This window comes from Saprolegnia diclina (genome assembly GCF_000281045.1).
Source record: "Saprolegnia diclina VS20 unplaced genomic scaffold supercont1.1, whole genome shotgun sequence".
NCBI classification, from domain to species: Eukaryota; Oomycota; class Saprolegniomycetes; order Saprolegniales; family Saprolegniaceae; genus Saprolegnia; species Saprolegnia diclina.
The window spans coordinates 493,695-511,072 of NW_008246068.1; the positions used below are offsets into that span (position 1 = coordinate 493,695).

The following is a 17,378-nucleotide window of genomic DNA, read 5'->3' on the forward strand; positions in this document are numbered from 1 at the left end:
TTACGCGATTTGAAGGGGTAGGTGTGTGGATCATTTGGACGCGGTTTGCGTTTTGGCGGCGGCGGCGGCGGCTCGCTGGAGCCGCGACACTTCGCGCAGGTCCCGTAGGAGGTTGGTGACGCGCGACGGTTTGGCTTCGTTGCGTGCAATCGTCGCTTGGGCGGACGCCATGATCTTGGCGACCTCTGCCGCGTCCTTGCCGGTCGCAAGCAGCAGCTGGACGGTGCAGTGGTCGACGCAGTAGGGCTGCGACTTGAAGACTGGCGACGAGCACCCAGATATGCCACATGGCGCGTCTTTCACCTTCTTCTTCGTCTCCTGCTCGGGCTCGACGACCTGTTGTTGCGGTGCTTGGTTGGTTTCTAACTTCTCGGCACGCTTGCGCTCGGCAATCATTGCTTTCTCGCGCCGCAACGTCTCGAGATGCTGCTCTTCCAACCTGCGCTGGCGCGCCAAGGCGTCGGCGGCCGCGTCGTTGTCAGCAGCTTTTCGGAGTGCTGCAATCTTGCGCTCGAGTTCCAGAATGGGCGCGGTGGCTTGGATCGGCACGAGCGAGGGCAGTGGCTCGGCTTGGTGCTCGACGCGCTTGCCCTTGGCGTGGTAGCGCTCAAAGCAACCGGGGTTGCCCATCCAGCGCGCGCTACAGTACTTGTCGCCACAGCTCACGCACTTACGATCCGCAGGTTTGCCGCAGTCGGCGCAGAGGTTGTCGCCGTACAGTGCGGCTTTGGCCGCTGCGAGCTGCGTCTCGAGGCAGGCACCGACATGCTTGGACGCGACGCGGCAGACCGTGCATACGTGCTTGCTGCAGTGGCGACAGACCGCGTCCGTCGCGCGCGCGTTGCAGGCGACGCAGTGCCCGGCGCCTTCGTAGAGCGGGTGCGGAATCGGCTCCATCGCATGGCTCGCCTTGTTGCCGCGGGCGTGCGTGCGGTCGGCGCAGTCCATGCACAGCGCGTCTTGGCACACGAGGCAGCGCTTGATCGCGACGCGCTCTTCGCACTCGATGCAGACCTGCGCTTGTGCCGGGTATGTCTCGATGGTGTGGCGGGCGCGGGAGCCCTTGGCGTGGACGCGGATGCAGCACTTGTCGCAGTAGTCTTCCTTGCAGTCGAGGCACCGGTGGCTGCTATAGCGCGTGCACTCGACGCAGCGCAGCGGTGCCGCGTGAATGTGGTTGAGCGGCTGGTACGTGTGCCACGACAGCGCTGGTGGGTGGCCAATGCAAAAGCACGCAAAGCAGTAGTAGACATAGTCGCCACTCGACGTGCAGCACACGTCGCAGACGCGGCTCGCGCGCTCATTCTTGCACAGCGAACAGACCACGTTGCTCTCGAACGACATGGCCTCGGGCGCTTGGTTGCTCGATGCGAGCCACGGCCAGCTCAAAATGCGCCTCTTAGACACACGGTCGACGACAAGTGGCCGGAACGGCAGTGCGCGGCCGTACTCGTCGATGGGCGGCCGGCTCAGGCGCTCCTGCGTCGGCGTGTAGACGTAAAAACTGAGCTGACTCGCCTCCACGTAGTGTTCTTCGTACTCGGAGGCTTGCTCGGCGAGGAGCCAAGTTCGGGTGCTACGAGCTACCATGCAGCGGTACGCGAGCTGGAGCACAGTGGCGCAGCGATGGCGGTAGGCGACGAGCGACGTGTACCACCGGTGCAGTCGGAGCATGCGAAAGAGGCTCTGGGCGAGGATCGTGGCGCGGATGTACTGCAGACAAAACTCAAGGCCGCCGACGCGAAGATACAAGGCGGCTTGTCCGACCGAGAGCTTCCGGGCGGCCGCAATGTTGTGCTCCCAGAGCCCGCGCGTCTTGGGTATCACGGCAAGCACCTAACACCGTCGCAATGTCAACACGGACGCTGGAAGCGAGATGCAACGACCTTTGTGAGCTGGGACGGAGTGAGCGGCACGGCACTGAGGGCGAGCTTGGGGTCGTGGGCGACGCCAATGATGCAGTGCGAGATGGCGATCGCATCGAGGAGACAGCGTGCGAGGTGCTTCAGTTGCATGTTGGCGGCAATGACGGCGCAGCGCTTGAGCGCGCTTTGGTACAGTTTGTAGAGCTGCACTTCTTTCTCTTCGGTCGTCGACTGCGGTGGAACGAGCTCGACGCTCAAGTTCTCAGTGGCTTGCTGCGGCCGGCCGCTGTAGAGGCGAATGTACATCTCGAGCTGCTTGGTCGAGACGGGCACGGGCAGCTCTCGCAACGCGCGCACGAGGCTCAGGACGCGGCCTTGCTGGCCCGTAAAGTGCGACAAGAGACTCGACTGCAACACCTTCTCAGACGCAATGCAGAGAAACCCGTGCTTCTCTGGCACCGGGGGCATGCGGGGCGTGAGCGGGTACATTCGGGTCGAGCAGGGCGGTCTCGGTCGCGGCGCCGCTTTTAAAATCGCCTTGTCCTCCTTGGTCCACGCCACGTTGTAGAGCGACAGCAGCTTGCTTTCGGGTATCGACCAGAACGCCTCGATTGAGAGTTTGGCTTTGACGAACGACGCCGCGTACTTGGCTAGCCCGAGCCGATGCAAGTAAACGCTCAGCGACATGCCCTCAAGGTCGAACCCGACGTGCGCGATGGCCGCGCCGGCCGCAATTGTCGCGTGCACGTGCTCGACAAACGAAAAGCTGTAGAGCAAAGTCAGGAACGCTTTCCGGCCGAGGAACATGTGGTGCGCCGCCTGGATCGCACGCGCTGCGTACTCTTGCTCAAAGACGTACTCGGGGGCGTCCCACGAGACTGCGCCGGACGCTGCATTGTAGTAGTACGTCCGACTGTTGGGCTCGTCGACCGTGCGCCACCCAAACGGCATCTCGACTTTGGTGTACGCGAGCGTCAGCGAAGTGTGCCGGTTTGGCGCCAGCGCCGATGCGAGGCCGTCGTACGCCAACAACATGGACACGAGCGCGGACGCGTGGTGGCTTGGAGGCCGCGCGTACGGCGGCAAGAGCAGCGCCGCCTTGGCCTCCCGAAGGACACTGCGATGGTACGCAGATGCAAACACAATGTAGTGGGCTTCGACAAGAGGCGATATGGACGGTACGCTCGGCATGGCCTTGCGCCGGGACCGCGGCTCCATCGCATTGGTCCACTGCAGCGTGAGCGGGTTGCGCGTCGCATGTGGCTGAATACGCAGCGTCACGTAGCGCTGCCGGTCCATCCAAAGCGGATCCCACAGCGCCCGCTCGCGTTCTTTCTTGGCGGCGCGGAGCTGTGTGCGGAGGTAGCTCTGGCGCCGACATCGCCCAAGGAACCGCCGGCTCGCGCGCTGGAGCTTCAAGCAGGCCGCGTGGTGTGAAATCGCGTAGCTGGGTCGTTCCCAGACCATACTGCCCGTTGGCGTGTGGACGTAGTACCAGACTTGAAACTGGTCGTGCCAGTCGGCTTCGTACCCAAACTGGAGTGTGCGACTCAGTTCGTCGAGAAGCGCAGCGTGGGCCGCGGCGGCCTGACGCTCGGCAATGACCTTTTGCATCGCTCTGACATCGTCCTCCCAGACGCGGCGCACAGTGCTGCTTTGCCGGTCGGCGTCGTACGATGCTTGGAGGTGCGTGCGCAAGTGCGCGAGTCGGAGGTTCTTGAGCAGCTGGCGACCTTGCCGCGTGCGCCAGAGGCGCTGGACCATCTTGGCGCTCGCGTCCATCTCGAGAAGGCGCGTCATGCACTGCCGCCACACCATTGGACGGTGCGGTAGCTTGGTCATATGCGCTGCATGCGTCGATTCGAGCAAAGCCGCTGGGATCGGAAGCGACGACGATGCGTGGGCGTCGGCCATGTCAACGACCGACACAGCGAGCAGCTCGGCCATGCGCTCGACTGCAAACTGCAGGATGTCGCAGCAGGCTTGCAGCCGGGTGGTCTCAGCCTTGCCGATCTCCGCGTCGAGCTTGGAGTAGAGGAGGTTGGGCGTATGGAGCTTGACGTCCGAGATCGTCGTGTACATACCGAAAAACATCACCAGCTGGCACGTGGTCACGGCCTTGGCGCGCAGCGACTCGATGAACGAGAGCGCGCGGTACTCGTTGTTGGGGAAGTAGTCCAAGAAGAGACGTTTGATGTGCTACACAATGTCGTCAGAACCAAACGTCGCATCGCAGCTCAGTAGACACCTCGGGCGACTCGATGTAGAGGCAGCTGCGCTGCACAAAGATCGCCTTGACCTCGCGCTCTTCCATGCGCTTGAGCGCCTTCTTGGCGACCTCCCATGCCTCTTTGGCTGCCACGACGCTCGGCGCCCGCCGGTCGCGCTCGCTGTCCAACGTTTCAAGGAGCTCGGTCGCGGCGCGCAGCTGCTGAGCAGTCACCTCGAGCCGGTGACGCAGCGCACGTGGCGGGTGTTTGAAGTCCTGAGCTTCGAGCGTCGCCGCGTTGTGCCGCTCGGTGGCTGTCATCAGAATGCCTTTTTGGTGCGCCGCCCGGGCGACTGCGGTCGTATACGGTGCGTCGAGACGGCGAAAGGTGGCGCTGAGCTCGGCCACGAGGCGCCGCTGGTCGCGCACGTCCTCGAGCCACGTGCGATAATGCAACGCCGACAGCAGCGTCTGCCGGAGGTCCTTGTCGCGCACCAACGTCATCATCTGCGACTCGGAAAGCTTGCGCAGCCCTGCAACACTCTTGCACCTACACCCACGTGAGACATCGCATATCGCCTTGACGAACCATGTACCCGAGCCCCACTAGGTCGTCGTACAAGCTCTCGAGGCCCAGTCGGCGCAGCCAACCCGGTAAACCGAGGCTCACCATCGGGTCAAACGGGTCAAAATGCCGCAGCGACGCCTCGACCGCGTGCGAGACGATCGCCATCAGATGCGTAAACGACTTGTACGGGTTCGCCACGCGCCGTCGCTGGATCGTTAGCAAGCGCGCTGCAAAACGCTTTTGCGCGTTCTGGCGCCACACCCGCTGCAGTCGCGTCGCCATGCGCTGTCGCAGCGCGTCACGCGTCCAGCGCATGACGAGGGCGTGGCGACAGCGACAGCCGCGCCAGCACCTATTCCTTCTCGCTCAGCTGCGATCGACGAGGTCAGCACGTTGTACCGCTGCAGTGTCGTCGCATGCCGACTGCGCGTGTGCATCACACTACGCGTCACATTCTCCATGGCCTACGCGTGATCCGATGCAATGGTATGTCATAATGCGTCATCAAGTACCTGCACCAGCACGCGCTGCATGAAGGCACTCGCAGCGCAATATCGCCGGGCGCGGTGGAGTCCAGCGACGTATCGCCGGGCCTGCCACCCGCGCGCAATGCGCTGAATCGCGATCGCAGCGCGCGTCTTCTTGACAAACGCCCGCGTCCACGCACCATGCACCAGCGCCTGTATCGTGGTGGCAGCAACATCGCGCACCTCGCGCAGCGCTCGGGCGCCATGACACAGCATTCGCTGCTTGAAGGTTTGGAGATGCCGAAGCATGCGGCCGGGCACCGCTTTGCGCCACCAGTACTGCAGCCGCGTCGCAGCGCGCATGCGCCGAGCGTGGTGGACGCGGAACCACCACTTGAGGCGGCGGTGCATCACCCGCTCGAAATGGCGCTGCGTGCGTGCCCAGCGCGCCTTGTAGCACCGATAGGCGCACTGAATTCGAGTCGCGAGAGCGAGGCGTTGACGCCGCACGAATCCTTTCAGATAGCGCTGGAGCGTCCGCGCGTGCTGGTGCCGGGCCAGTCGATGCAATGTCGCCGCCTCGTGGCGCTCGTCCACGTCCTTTTCGCGCAGACAGCCGAGGAGGAAGAACGTCGTGTACTCGTTGTTGCGCCGGTACCACGCCTTTTGGATCAAGAGTGCCGCCGAGACGCGCCGCGCCAGGTACATTCGGACGGCCCGCGCGCCGCGTCGCCCGAGATGCCCGCGCACCATGCGCTGCAGCAGCATCGTCGCCTGCCAGCGCGCTTCGACGAACCGCCGCTCGACAAGCACGACCGTGCGGACGAATTTCCGCCCGATGCGGCCGCGCCAGCTGCGCTGCACTAGGAAGGCTGCCGAGCGCAGCCGCACAAAGTGGCTGCGGCAGAGGTACCGGCGGATAGCAGCTTGCATGCGCTGGATCTGACGGCGCACTTTGATGTAGGCAAACACCGCGATGCGTTTTCGCGCCAGCGCCTGAATACGAATGGCCGCGCGGCGCTGTCGCTGCATGAACTTGCGAAAGCGGCGCCCGCGGTACGGCGCCTGGACTGCAATCGCCGCGGCCCAGAGCGCTCGGCGCTCGAGCCGAATCCGCAGCGGAATACCAAACGGAAGATGCGCACGCGGGGGCGCGAGGTACATGTCACGCAAGGCGCCGTTGATCAGACCGTCGTCGTGGAGCTTGTAGACGCGCTGGAGAGCAAAGTACCGGCGGACGCAGGGCTGGATGCAGCGGGCGGCGACGTCGCGGGCCATGTACAGGTCGGCCCGCGTTGTCTGGACCCACTTGACGTAGCCTTTGTGCAGAAAGGCCTTGACCATGAGCGCCATGGCGAGGCGCATGCGCTTGAGCGCGGCTTGCCGCACAAAGGCGCCCATGCGGTCGTGGTACCGCGCGCGCTCGACAAGGCCTTTCCACTGCACATACGCGACGCGCTGCTGGTTGAGCTCAAACTCTTCGAGCCAGAGCGCCATTGCGTGCTGGAGTCGGTCACGGCAGTAGCCGACGCCGCCCGGCAGCTCAAAGAGAAACTTGAGCGGGAGTTTGTTCCGCATCGAGTGGATGCGGCGGTCCATTCGGACGCGCAGTGCGGCTTCTTGGTCACGCAAGGTGTGCAGCGCGGTGCTAAAGCCGCGCATAAGCGTCGAATGCTCGGCGCTTGCGAGCGCATCGACCGCGGCCGTCGACGTCGATTCGATGGGACACGAGAGGATCGCGAGGAGGCGCCGGCGCTTGTACTCGGCACTCGAAATGTCGAGCGACGCGTCGTACTCGTCGTCGTTGGCAGCGTCGGTGGGGCGGACCACGAGCCGCCGCTTGGGCGCAGGGACATAGATCAAACTCTGGAGTTCCGGGTGCGGTGCAAAGCTCGAGTCTACCATCGCGTTACTGCATGCAAAGAGGAGGGAGTGTACCGAGAATGACTGGGTGGACGTCGCCCCACGGCGTCGGCCGCAGTCGACTACACAGTGCGATGGATGAGACGTTGTCGGCACCTGCCAAGCTACCTCGCGGCCGACCGGCGAACGCTCTGGCGGCTGAACGGGAGACTCATCGGCATCTCGTTCGTCGCCAGCATCGCCAGCATCTGATCGGGCGGGAGCAGGAACGGCCGGCGATCGGTCGGCAGCGACGCTTCGTAGAGCGACGAGGGCAATATGAGGTTGGGTGTCACAGCGAGCGCGGTCGTGAGCTTGGAGCCTTTGACAGCGCGGGTCGGCTTGCGGATGGTGCGCGGCCGCATGGTCGGGGTCGCAGCAGGCGTCAACGTTGCGGCATTAGACAGCGGACGCTGGAACGGATAGTAGACTTGGGGCACGCCGTAGCCCGCAAACCGCTTCTCGTACTCGTACACGGGGAGATCGTCGCCGCTTGCTGTAAGTCCCATGATGTCGCCTTCGTTGCCAAACAAGACGGATCTACGCTGCGCATGAGACACATGGAAGGGGTAGAGGGAGGGATACCGCATCGGCGTGTGCCGGCTGGGTGGCTTGGACCGCGACGCGACGGTGCGGGGCCGTCGGGCAGCCGCCGCCGTCGTCGGTTTGCGGTCTTCTTGTTGGTTCGTTGACGCCACGGGGCTGGTCGGTCGTACATCGGTTGTCATCTTGCGCTTCCGTAGCTTGACGGGCGCGGCAAGCACGAGCAGCTCCGAGTGGAGCGACACGAGATGGCCGAGCCCGGTGCTAGTAGTCGGGTACGGGGCTAGAGAGCAAGGAGGGCGAGGAGAGAGCGTGAGGAAGATATTACCTTCCATGAGCATCGAGATGACGAGACAGCAGTTGACATGGATCTTGCGCGTGTCCATGGACGACGCCTTCTTGGTATGGCGGCAGTGGTTGACGATCTGCAGGAGCGCGTCGACCAAGACGTCCGAGTCCAGCTTGAGCTGCCGCTTGAGGCTCGCGTCGCGCTCCATGAGCAGCCCCAGCGTCCGCGCTGCCATGGCTAGTCCAGAGGATGTGGGAGGCGCTCGCGAGACCATACAGTACCGCGCGTTAGCATCGGGTTGGCTTGGTTGCGCAGGATCCCGATCACGTCGTTGACATACGACGGACGGCCTTGCAAGACCGCGTCGTCGACGTCCACGCGTTGCTGCTTGGCGCAGCCCGCGATCCACGCCACGTCCTCGTCCGGCGACGGCTGCTCCCTGGGCGTCGACCGCTTTCGCCCCGCCATCGCAAAGATACCGTGCCCTTTCAAGCAGGCTAAACGCACGCCCTCTACGGTGGCAACTAGCAAACAACCGGACAAGATGAGGTCGATAATACGGCGTTCTACGACGTCCACCACGGAGAAAAGCCTCTCTACATAGTATTCATGCCCCAAAGACGAAGCGAGATCGCACGGCGTCGTCGGCAGTGGAAGCGCGGCGCTTCAAGTTGCGTGTGTTCAGTCTCATGTTGAGTGTTTAGAACTATAAAATCATATTTGGTATCGATGATATATGTGTTTAAAACACTGCGTTTTTCGATTGACACAAGATTTGGCAAAGCAAACATGCTCGCCGAACTCGAGCAGCGCGCTCAGACGTGGAAGGTGCAGTGGGCCTCCGAGATCCTCCCCGGTCTCTGGCTCGGCAGCGGCAACGCAGCCTCCAAGCTCGAGACACTGCAGCGCCATCGCATCACCCATATACTCAACGTCGCGGACGACGTGCCCAACTTCCATCCGAGCGCGTTCACATACGGCAACCTCGGCGTCACAGACTTTGGTCAGGACGTTGGCATCCGTCGCGTCTTCCCGACAGCATTCGCTTTCCTCGACGACGCCTTGGCGCGAGACGACGGACGCGTCTTGGTGCACTGCGCAGCGGGGGCAAATCGGTCTGCCACCGTCGTCCTTGCCTACCTCATGCACGCCAAGAAGATGGCGCTGGCCGATGCGTGGGCCCATGTACGCAGCCGCCGCCGGGGCATCTGCCCGCTCCGAGACAACCGCAAGGAGCTCATGGCGTTTGAGCTCGAGCTATTCGGATGCTACTCGTTCCAGTCGCTCGACGCCTTTCTTGAACTGCGGTGACTTGAGCGTTATCTGGCGAAGGCATTTGTCACCCATTCTTGCTTCTTGGACTCTCCAGCGTCAGTACGAGCCTGTGGACGAGCTCGGGCATCATCTTGACGGATCATAAGATCGTACATTAGAACTTGGAATAAATATTGGCGCCTGAAGCGACACTCAGGAAGAAAAGAGCGACGGGCCCTCAAAGCTAAAGCCGTGGAAGCGGTCAAAGGAGTGATGCGTTGCTTGGTTGTCATCGTCGTCTTCGTGCTCCCACGGGTCCACGGGCACGCTCGTAAACTCATTTTCAAAGTTGCGCGCTTCGTCAATGCACGCGGGGTCCTCGCACGGGTCGAGCGGCGCCGTGAGCTCGCCGTAGCTAAGCGCAATCCAGTCGATGGTTGCAAAGAATGGATGGCTCTTGATGTCGTGTGCGCCGTGGCCCGACCCAAGGCGCTGGCTCGGGTCGGCCACGAGCAGGTTCCGGATCAGGTGACGCGCCGACGGCGACACGTACGACGGGAACGCAAGAGGTGCGGCGCGGATCGACGGCAGCTGCTCGAAGGTCGGCGGCTCGTCCGTGTACCACGGCGGGAGGCCCGTGAGCATCTCGTAGAGGACGATGCCGAGAGCGAACCAGTCGACAGCCGTGCCGTACCCGCTGCGGTTGTTGCCTTTCCAGACCTCGGGCGCGAGGTACTCGAAGCTGCCACACATGGTCTTGGTGCCCCGGGTCGCCTCAAGGATGCCAAACTTGGCGAGGCCAAAGTCGACGAGCTTGACGTGGCCGTCTGCGCTGAGCAAGAGGTTCTCGGGCTTGAGGTCGCGGTACGCAATGCCGTGGCGGTGGAGGTGTTCGAGCGCCAAGACGATCTCGGCAGCGTAGAACATGGCGATCGGCTGGACGAAGCGGCCAAACGGCGACGCTTGGATCTGAGTCGCGAGCTCACCACCGGGGCAGTACTCCATGACGAGGAAGAGACTGGTTTGGGACTGGAACGCATAGTGCAGATGCACAAGGCCCATGTGCGCGGTGCCGCCGAGCACATCCCGCTCGGACCAGATCTGGTCGGCGCTTACGCCGGCTTTCGACACGATCTTCATGGCATAGAGGCTGCCCGTCGCCTTCTTGCGCACGAGGAGGACCTTGCCCATGGAGCCAGCGCCAATGAGCTTGATAGTTTCAAAGTCGTGGACGCTCACGTCGTTGCTGCCATGCACGCACGACGACGCGGTTGACGTGGTCGAGAGCGTACTCGGCGACCGCGGCGCATGGCGGACCACATGCACGACGTCGTCTTCGCTCTCGAGCGCGACCTTCTCGACGACCCGGCGCTTGGTGCCATCGCTCGTGAAGACGCTCTGCAGCTCCATGACCTGCCTCCGCCGACCCGGCGACGATGCGGTCGTGCCCATGGTTGCCGGCAATGAATTGCAGAATGATCGCAATCAACCACGGGACAAGCACGAGCGTTTTGATTGGCCCGCGGGCCCCGGACCGAAAAACACGCCGGGCGACATCCGGATAAAAACGCAAGATCGGCATGCGATTGGCTGCAATTCGGTGTGACAACGGGCGCGTGTCGTGGGTTGTCGGCGTGTACGGCGAATGTACGGCGAATGTACGGGACCCGGCGGTGGAAGATCCAACGACCACCAGCGAGTCGTCTTCTTGGAACGCTTGAGAAGATGGCGCGGGCCATCTGGGGGTATACGCCACGGCAGCGACAAGGACCATTGAATTTGTTGTCTCTGACGACTGCGCGCGATTGTGAGGAAGACGGTCTTTCCCGTCGAAGTCGTTGGTTGTGCGATGTACGAGAAGTACAGTGTAGTAGCCGTGGGAGCGACAGGACACACATCCACAATACTGGTTGCCGACCTAGCATTCTCAAGAAGAAGATGCCGCTCCTTGAAAGGTTGCTTCCGTTCAGGTAGTTGAGCGCAGCATCGTCCGTGTCTGCGGACAGAGCTGTTGCTGGAGCTGTTGGTTGTCTGCGAAAAACCCTCGACGTTCGAAATTGCTCGCGATCGTCGCGTCGCGAGGCCAGAGCTTTGCATGGGGCTGCTGCCCAATGTACTGGAGCTCACAACGAAGCTTTGTACGGGTTTACTGTAGACACACCGATCCTTGACAACGACCGAGTGCATCATTCCTTCCGTGTCTGTCATTGAGGAGTTGCTTCCGCGGATTGTTCCACGACGCTTCAAGTCTCATTCCAAACCGGGAGGCCATAATAACCGGTAAGAAAACACGAACCGGTTTTGAGGAGCATTGCCGGTTGGCTTTGCCGGTTGGGTGGACCGTGGCTTTAAAATGAGAAACGCCGTCAAGTGGACAGGACAAGGACAGGACACGCGGCGTGGATATCAAGATTGTATTAGCTTCTTCCAGTCGAAGTGCAAGAAGATAGGGTTGCCCTTGACTTTTGCGGCTCCACTCGACCTACGACTCGGGCGCACTTCCGTACAGGCACTGTAGCGCCGATGCGCAAGCGCGTTTGTTGACGCGAACACTCAAGGATAGCGGCGGTCGTGCGTCGCGTCCCGTTACCGATGGCTGCGCTCTGTCGGAGCAAACCCATTTCAACGAGGCCACGCTGTCATGGGTGTCCTTCAAGATGGCCTTTCTGGTTCTTGGCGTGTGCTTTCCACGTTGCATCAACGGTCGTATGGTTCTATATGGTCTACATTCCCATGTTTTATTTTATGCTGATCAAACAAATTATATCATTTGCATATATGGATGTCATCACGTCTCAGAACGTGATACATGTCCATATATCCTTTTGGCGTGGACGCAACGTCGCCTCCCAAGCGCGAAGAGCCACTTCAACTTCCAACGTCCACTTTGCACAGACGGGGTGCGTCTGAGCCCAAACCCGCGTCCCACGCGACGCGCACTGCGCTTGACAATCGACTGCATTGACCAACTAGCACGGCCATGTTCAAGTCGCTCTTTGCCTTTGCGACGCTGGCGCTCATTGGCAGCATCGCCAACATCTCGTTCACGTCGGTTGGCGTCAGCGCCGGCAACTACGGCCACCACCGCGGCGTCAACCTCGGCGGCTGGCTCGTCCTCGAGCGCTGGATCACGCCCGACTCGCCGATTTACACCGAGTCGGGACTTACCGGCGACGTTGTCGAGCATGGCCAGTACCAGATCATGAAGGCGCTCGGCCACGCCCGCGGCGACCCGCTCATGGAGCGCCACTGGGCGACCTTCTACACCGAAGCCGACTTTCGCGACATCAAGGCTGCCGGTCTCGACATGGTGCGCATCCCGGTCGGCTACTGGCTCTTGAACGACGCGCCGGCGACCAAGGCTCGGCGCTCGGTGGCCGGCAACACCACCGACGACGCGTCCGTGCTCGCGCCGGGCTCGCTTGCGTATCTGGACAAGGCGTTCCGCTGGGCACGCAAGTACCAACTCAAGGTACTCGTCGGCGTCCATGCTGCGATGGGGTCCCAGAACGGCGAGCAGCACAGCGCGGCGTCGACAATCCGCAAGATCCAGTGGTTTGACAAGGCGGGCAACATTGACAACACGCTCGACCTCGTCGAGTTCCTCGTGGACCGGTACCAGTACCACGCGGCGTTCCTCGGCATCGGGCTTCTCAACGAGCCGCAGCACGGCAACGACCCGACCAGGTTTGCGCAGCTCAAGCAGTACTACAAGGACGCACACCGCATCATCCGCCGCGAGCTCGGCTCGGACTGCATCATTACGTTCTCGACTGCGTTCAACGAGAAGCCCGAGTTTGACGCCGAGTGGCGCGTCTTCCTCAAGCACGACCCGAACGTGTGGGCCGAGGTGCACAAGTACTACATCTGGGGCTTTGAGGGCCAGAACTTCGACAAGATCAAGGCGTACGTCAAGGACCACGAGGCCAAGTGGATCAAGGAGTGGACGGGCGCGCCGCTCTTCTTTGGCGAGTGGTCGATCGCCAACCACGAAGACACGTTTGTGCTCAATGACGCGCAAAAGACGCAGTACGCCAACCTCGTCACGAATGTCTTCAGACCCGCGCACTGGACGTACTGGACGTGGAAGTTCTGGGCCGACCCCAACTCGTACGTCGCTTGGAACATGAAGACGCTCTTTCAGCGCAAGATCATGACCAGCGCCATGCTCGGCAACTAACATTTGTGATTTTCGTCAGAGAATACGTATTTGTCGCGTTGATTCCTTCTCGTTCTTGTCGTTGTTGATAGTATTAATGTTACATCGATAAGGCGTTCGTTCGCTGGTGGTGCACGCACCCTGGACTCGGCTCGGGCGCGCTGCGCTTATTCGCCGCATGCTCCTTGATGTGATTGCGGATGGTTACGAGCCTACGTAAGCATGAGCATCTGCATAGATAGAGAACGCGTCGGACTTGCTGGAAAAGGCGCCGGCCGTCGTCGGTTGAACGCCTTGACCCGCTGGGTAAGCAGGCGCCACTTGTCGAAGAGCAGATGTCGCGCACGACCTTGACGACGGCAATAATGTTGCCTAACATGCGGTCTTCGGCGTACGCGAGCTGATCGCGCTCCGAGTTGAGCACTTGGGCGAGCGACGACGAGATAAACTTCTGCATAAAGACGGCTTCCTCGACCTGCTGCTCATTCGTCTTGGTCGTCGGGCGGTCCTCGACCTGGACTTGGATCATATCGAGCATCGCATCGACCTGCTCGTCGTTGAACTGTCGGGGGCTTGTCACAAACTCAAAGAGCTGCGACTCGGAGAGTCGTCCTTGAGACGCGGCGCCGCCCACTCGTCAATACCAATGAACGTCATGAGGAGCACGTTCAACCGTAGCAGGATCGGGTCCGGGCAGTGGATACCGGCGTCCGTGAGGCGCTTCAAGTCGCGCATCTCCTTCTCCGCCCAAAGTTTGACCATCTTGCGCGGAGTCGACTTGCAGTAGCCGTGGCGGAAGCGGAACTCACCGGAGACGTACTTGTCGCCTGAAGACGAGGATGACCGTCTTGTAGACCTTGATCGCGCCTTCGCCGCCGGCGCCGAGGCGTGCGTGGTACACATTAGCCTCCTTGCCCGTCGAGAGACAGCCGTTGATCTCGGTCACGACGCCTTGGTTGAGCATGCGCGGGGCGGCAGCATCATGACATTTTTAAAATCCGACGATTCGCGCGATGCCATTGGCTTGAATCGTATCCAAGGCGTGCTGTGATTTGTCCAATTTAATGAATGAAAACCAATCAAAGCCTCGGGTGCCTGGCGTTCACAGGCCAAGAGGGTTCCCCAGTGAGGGTTCCCTCCAGCAAGTGAACGATAAACCCGTGAAAACGAATATTTGTACCTTTGAGAATGTATAACTCATCGGTTGCTGTTCACTTCCAAGTTTGCCATCTTCACAGTCAAGCCAAGCCAAGCACATCGTCGGCCCGACGCGTGTATCATTCACGACCTCCGCGACTACAGCTACTAGTATGGTACGTCCTCCTTCTACCTATTTATCTCTAGACACTTATACGACTGCTGTAGTTGCTGCTGCTTGGTGCTGCGACGATCGATATTCCTTGCGAATGTATGGGCTTCGAGCAGCGACGCGCTCGAGCGTCGAGCGCTCTATATTTAGATGTCAATGGATCTGTGGAAATATCTTGGAGTTTTTATGTGAATCGTTGCACCTGGTCATTCCAGAATTTGCCGCCATACGCCAAGCAGCCTCATGCAGCAATCCGCCGGCCTGCCCCCGACGACGACGCGTTACGGGGCCTCAACCTCGATCAAGCCCTGCCAGCGCATGGGGCACTGCTCATCTGGCCATGGGATCGACGTACCCCGCGCCTGCGGCCGAAGGCGATGGACCTCGCCTGTCGGACAAGGACGCTCTGTTCGATCGACTGCAAACGAAGTTCAGGGAGAACTACATCATGGTCTTCCCGGTGCAGAAAAGTATGCTCCCTTCTCTCCACTATTACATCATGTTCTACCCTCCTGCCCTAGTCGTGACAATCGTCGACAGCATGCACGTCGGACAGGACGGGTATCGTTGGTTCGACCCGGCAACTCCTCGACCAGCGAGAGTCTCGGCCGAGGACCTTCGTGACGTGCAACGCATTCTAGAAGATCAGTGCTCGGCGCACGACTGGGCCATTCTGGTCGACCTCGTCCAGGAGTGCAAAGCGACGGCCGCCACGAAGGAATACGCCGTGGTTATGGCCTTCCACAACAAGTACGACACCACCTCCAATGCATGCACCGAAGGCTCGCGCTCGCGTAGGCTCGTGACCATCCGGAAGCACATCAAGGACCATGTGGCGAGAAACAAACCTCAGCCGTGCGACGGCCAAGCGGCGCAGAAGCAGAGCGCACCTGCGTCAAGTCCAGCGTACGCGCATTTGCATCACGGTCGAATGGATCCCTCAGGTGGTATAGCGACGGCATGCCGACGGGCCCACCAACGCCGACGGAGAAGAGTGCCAAAAAGGCCACCCGCCACGCCAAGGGGTTGTTGACAAGCGAAGCGGAAGAAATCATGAGCGACATGCTCGCCTACGCCAACACCAAGGATGACGAGATTGCAGAACTTAAACAAGCGCTCGAGACGGCCCAGGCAGAGAACGTGCAGCTCAAGTCGAAGCTCGAGACGTCCCATCAGGAGCGGGTCAAAGTCAGCCGTCGCTTGCAAGAGCTGGTTGATGTCTGCCAGCTTGGCGACGACGTCATGAACCTTGGCGTGTCCATGAGCTTTATCTAGTCGTGTCGAAGAAGACATAACAAGTTTAACGTTTATTGTCTCTTTGTCGAGGGTTCTTCTTTCCAATGCTGGCACTTGATGATCTCAATCGACACACTCAACAAGTAGGAATCAATCAACGCGACAAATACGTATGCTCTGACGAAAATCACAAATGTTAGTTGCCGAGCATGGCGCTGGTCATGATCTTGCGCTGAAAGAGCGTCTTCATGTTCCAAGCGACGTACGAGTTGGGGTCGGCCCAGAACTTCCACGTCCAGTACGTCCAGTGCGCGGGTCTGAAGACATTCGTGACGAGGTTGGCGTACTGCGTCTTTTGCGCGTCATTGAGCACAAACGTGTCTTCGTGGTTGGCGATCGACCACTCGCCAAAGAAGAGCGGCGCGCCCGTCCACTCCTTGATCCACTTGGCCTCGTGGTCCTTGACGTACGCCTTGATCTGGTCGAAATTCTGACCCTCAAAGCCCCAGATGTAGTACTTGTGCACCTCGGCCCACACGTTCGGGTCGTGCTTGAGGAAGACGCGCCACTCGGCGTCAAACTCGGGCTTCTCGTTGAACGCAGTCGAGAACGTAATGATGCAGTCCGAGCCGAGCTCGCGGCGGATGATGCGGTGTGCGTCCTTGTAGTACTGCTTGAGCTGCGCAAACCTGGTCGGGTCGTTGCCGTGCTGCGGCTCGTTGAGAAGCCCGATGCCGAGGAACGCCGCGTGGTACTGGTACCGGTCCACGAGAAACTCGACGAGGTCGAGCGTGTTGTCAATGTTGCCCGCCTTGCCAAACCACTGGATCTTGCGGATCGTCGACGCCGCGCTGTGCTGCTCGCCGTTCTGGGACCCCATCGCAGCATGGACGCCGACGAGTACCTTGAGTTGGTACTTGCGTGCCCAGCGGAACGCCTTGTCCAGATACGCAAGCGAGCCCGGCGCGAGCACGGACGCGTCGTCGGTGGTGTTGCCGGCCACCGAGCGCCGAGCCTTGGTCGCCGGCGCGTCGTTCAAGAGCCAGTAGCCGACCGGGATGCGCACCATGTCGAGACCGGCAGCCTTGATGTCGCGAAAGTCGGCTTCGGTGTAGAAGGTCGCCCAGTGGCGCTCCATGAGCGGGTCGCCGCGGGCGTGGCCGAGCGCCTTCATGATCTGGAACTGGCCATGCTCGACAACGTCGCCGGTAAGTCCCGACTCGGTGTAAATCGGCGAGTCGGGCGTGATCCAGCGCTCGAGGACGAGCCAGCCGCCGAGGTTGACGCCACGCTGCGTCATTAGCAAAACGACCACCAGCAAGCACGGCGCGCTGGTGGCAAGTTGCTCGTATCGGAATATCGCAGCTTGCCACGCTATTCCGGAGGGCATCCGGATGCTACTTTGCACATACACTGTACTGTGGTGTTTGACGTGAAATAGAGTGAGCGTTGATGTTGAACCTGGATGGTTGTTGCGGTATCTGCACTAGTGTGCGGCAGGATCGAGCGAGGACAGCACCGTGCGTTGCACAATACATTTGATGCAGACCGTTTACTTTCGTTGTCTTTCGTGTCGA

At 60.9% G+C, this 17,378-nt stretch overlaps 7 protein-coding genes across 7 annotated transcripts; 3 read left to right on the top strand and 4 right to left on the bottom strand.

Moving 5' to 3' along the window:
• Nucleotides 1–30: 30 nt before the first annotated feature.
• SDRG_00158 (hypothetical protein) lies at nt 31–8,311 on the bottom strand (the record flags this gene model as incomplete). Its single annotated transcript, XM_008605624.1, has 11 exons — nt 31–1,836; nt 1,887–4,064; nt 4,114–4,624; nt 4,671–4,994; nt 5,042–5,106; nt 5,155–7,007; nt 7,048–7,094; nt 7,141–7,551; nt 7,597–7,837; nt 7,883–8,080; nt 8,125–8,311. 11 exons carry the CDS (start codon nt 8,309–8,311, stop codon nt 31–33), a joined length of 7,821 nt encoding a protein of 2,606 aa, XP_008603846.1.
• A 300-nt stretch (nt 8,312–8,611) lies between these two features.
• Nucleotides 8,612–9,378, top strand: SDRG_00159 (hypothetical protein). Its single transcript, XM_008605625.1, has one exon. It carries the CDS (start codon nt 8,633–8,635, stop codon nt 9,152–9,154), a length of 522 nt encoding a protein of 173 aa, XP_008603847.1. The 5' UTR covers nt 8,612–8,632; the 3' UTR covers nt 9,155–9,378.
• On the bottom strand, nt 9,248–10,592 carry SDRG_00160 (AGC protein kinase). Its single transcript, XM_008605626.1, has one exon. It carries the CDS (start codon nt 10,547–10,549, stop codon nt 9,311–9,313), a length of 1,239 nt encoding a protein of 412 aa, XP_008603848.1. The 5' UTR covers nt 10,550–10,592; the 3' UTR covers nt 9,248–9,310.
• Nucleotides 10,593–11,183: 591 nt separating this feature from the next.
• On the top strand, nt 11,184–13,331 carry SDRG_00161 (hypothetical protein). The gene has a single exon (XM_008605627.1). The coding sequence runs from the start codon at nt 12,078–12,080 to the stop codon at nt 13,275–13,277; it is 1,200 nt and encodes a 399-aa protein (XP_008603849.1). The 5' UTR covers nt 11,184–12,077; the 3' UTR covers nt 13,278–13,331.
• Nucleotides 13,332–13,423: 92 nt separating this feature from the next.
• On the bottom strand, nt 13,424–14,220 carry SDRG_00162 (RIO kinase 1; the record flags this gene model as incomplete). Its single annotated transcript, XM_008605628.1, has 4 exons — nt 13,424–13,468; nt 13,513–13,868; nt 13,901–14,033; nt 14,077–14,220. 4 exons carry the CDS (start codon nt 14,218–14,220, stop codon nt 13,424–13,426), a joined length of 678 nt encoding a protein of 225 aa, XP_008603850.1.
• A 267-nt stretch (nt 14,221–14,487) lies between these two features.
• Nucleotides 14,488–15,871, top strand: SDRG_00163 (hypothetical protein). Its single transcript, XM_008605629.1, has 5 exons — nt 14,488–14,569; nt 14,622–15,035; nt 15,087–15,315; nt 15,364–15,471; nt 15,519–15,871. The coding sequence occupies exons 2-5, from the start codon at nt 14,663–14,665 to the stop codon at nt 15,838–15,840; spliced, it is 1,032 nt and encodes a 343-aa protein (XP_008603851.1). The 5' UTR covers nt 14,488–14,569; nt 14,622–14,662; the 3' UTR covers nt 15,841–15,871.
• Nucleotides 15,844–17,166, bottom strand: SDRG_00164 (hypothetical protein). The gene has a single exon (XM_008605630.1). It carries the CDS (start codon nt 17,099–17,101, stop codon nt 15,998–16,000), a length of 1,104 nt encoding a protein of 367 aa, XP_008603852.1. The 5' UTR covers nt 17,102–17,166; the 3' UTR covers nt 15,844–15,997.
• Between the last annotated feature and the right edge of the window lie 212 nt (nt 17,167–17,378).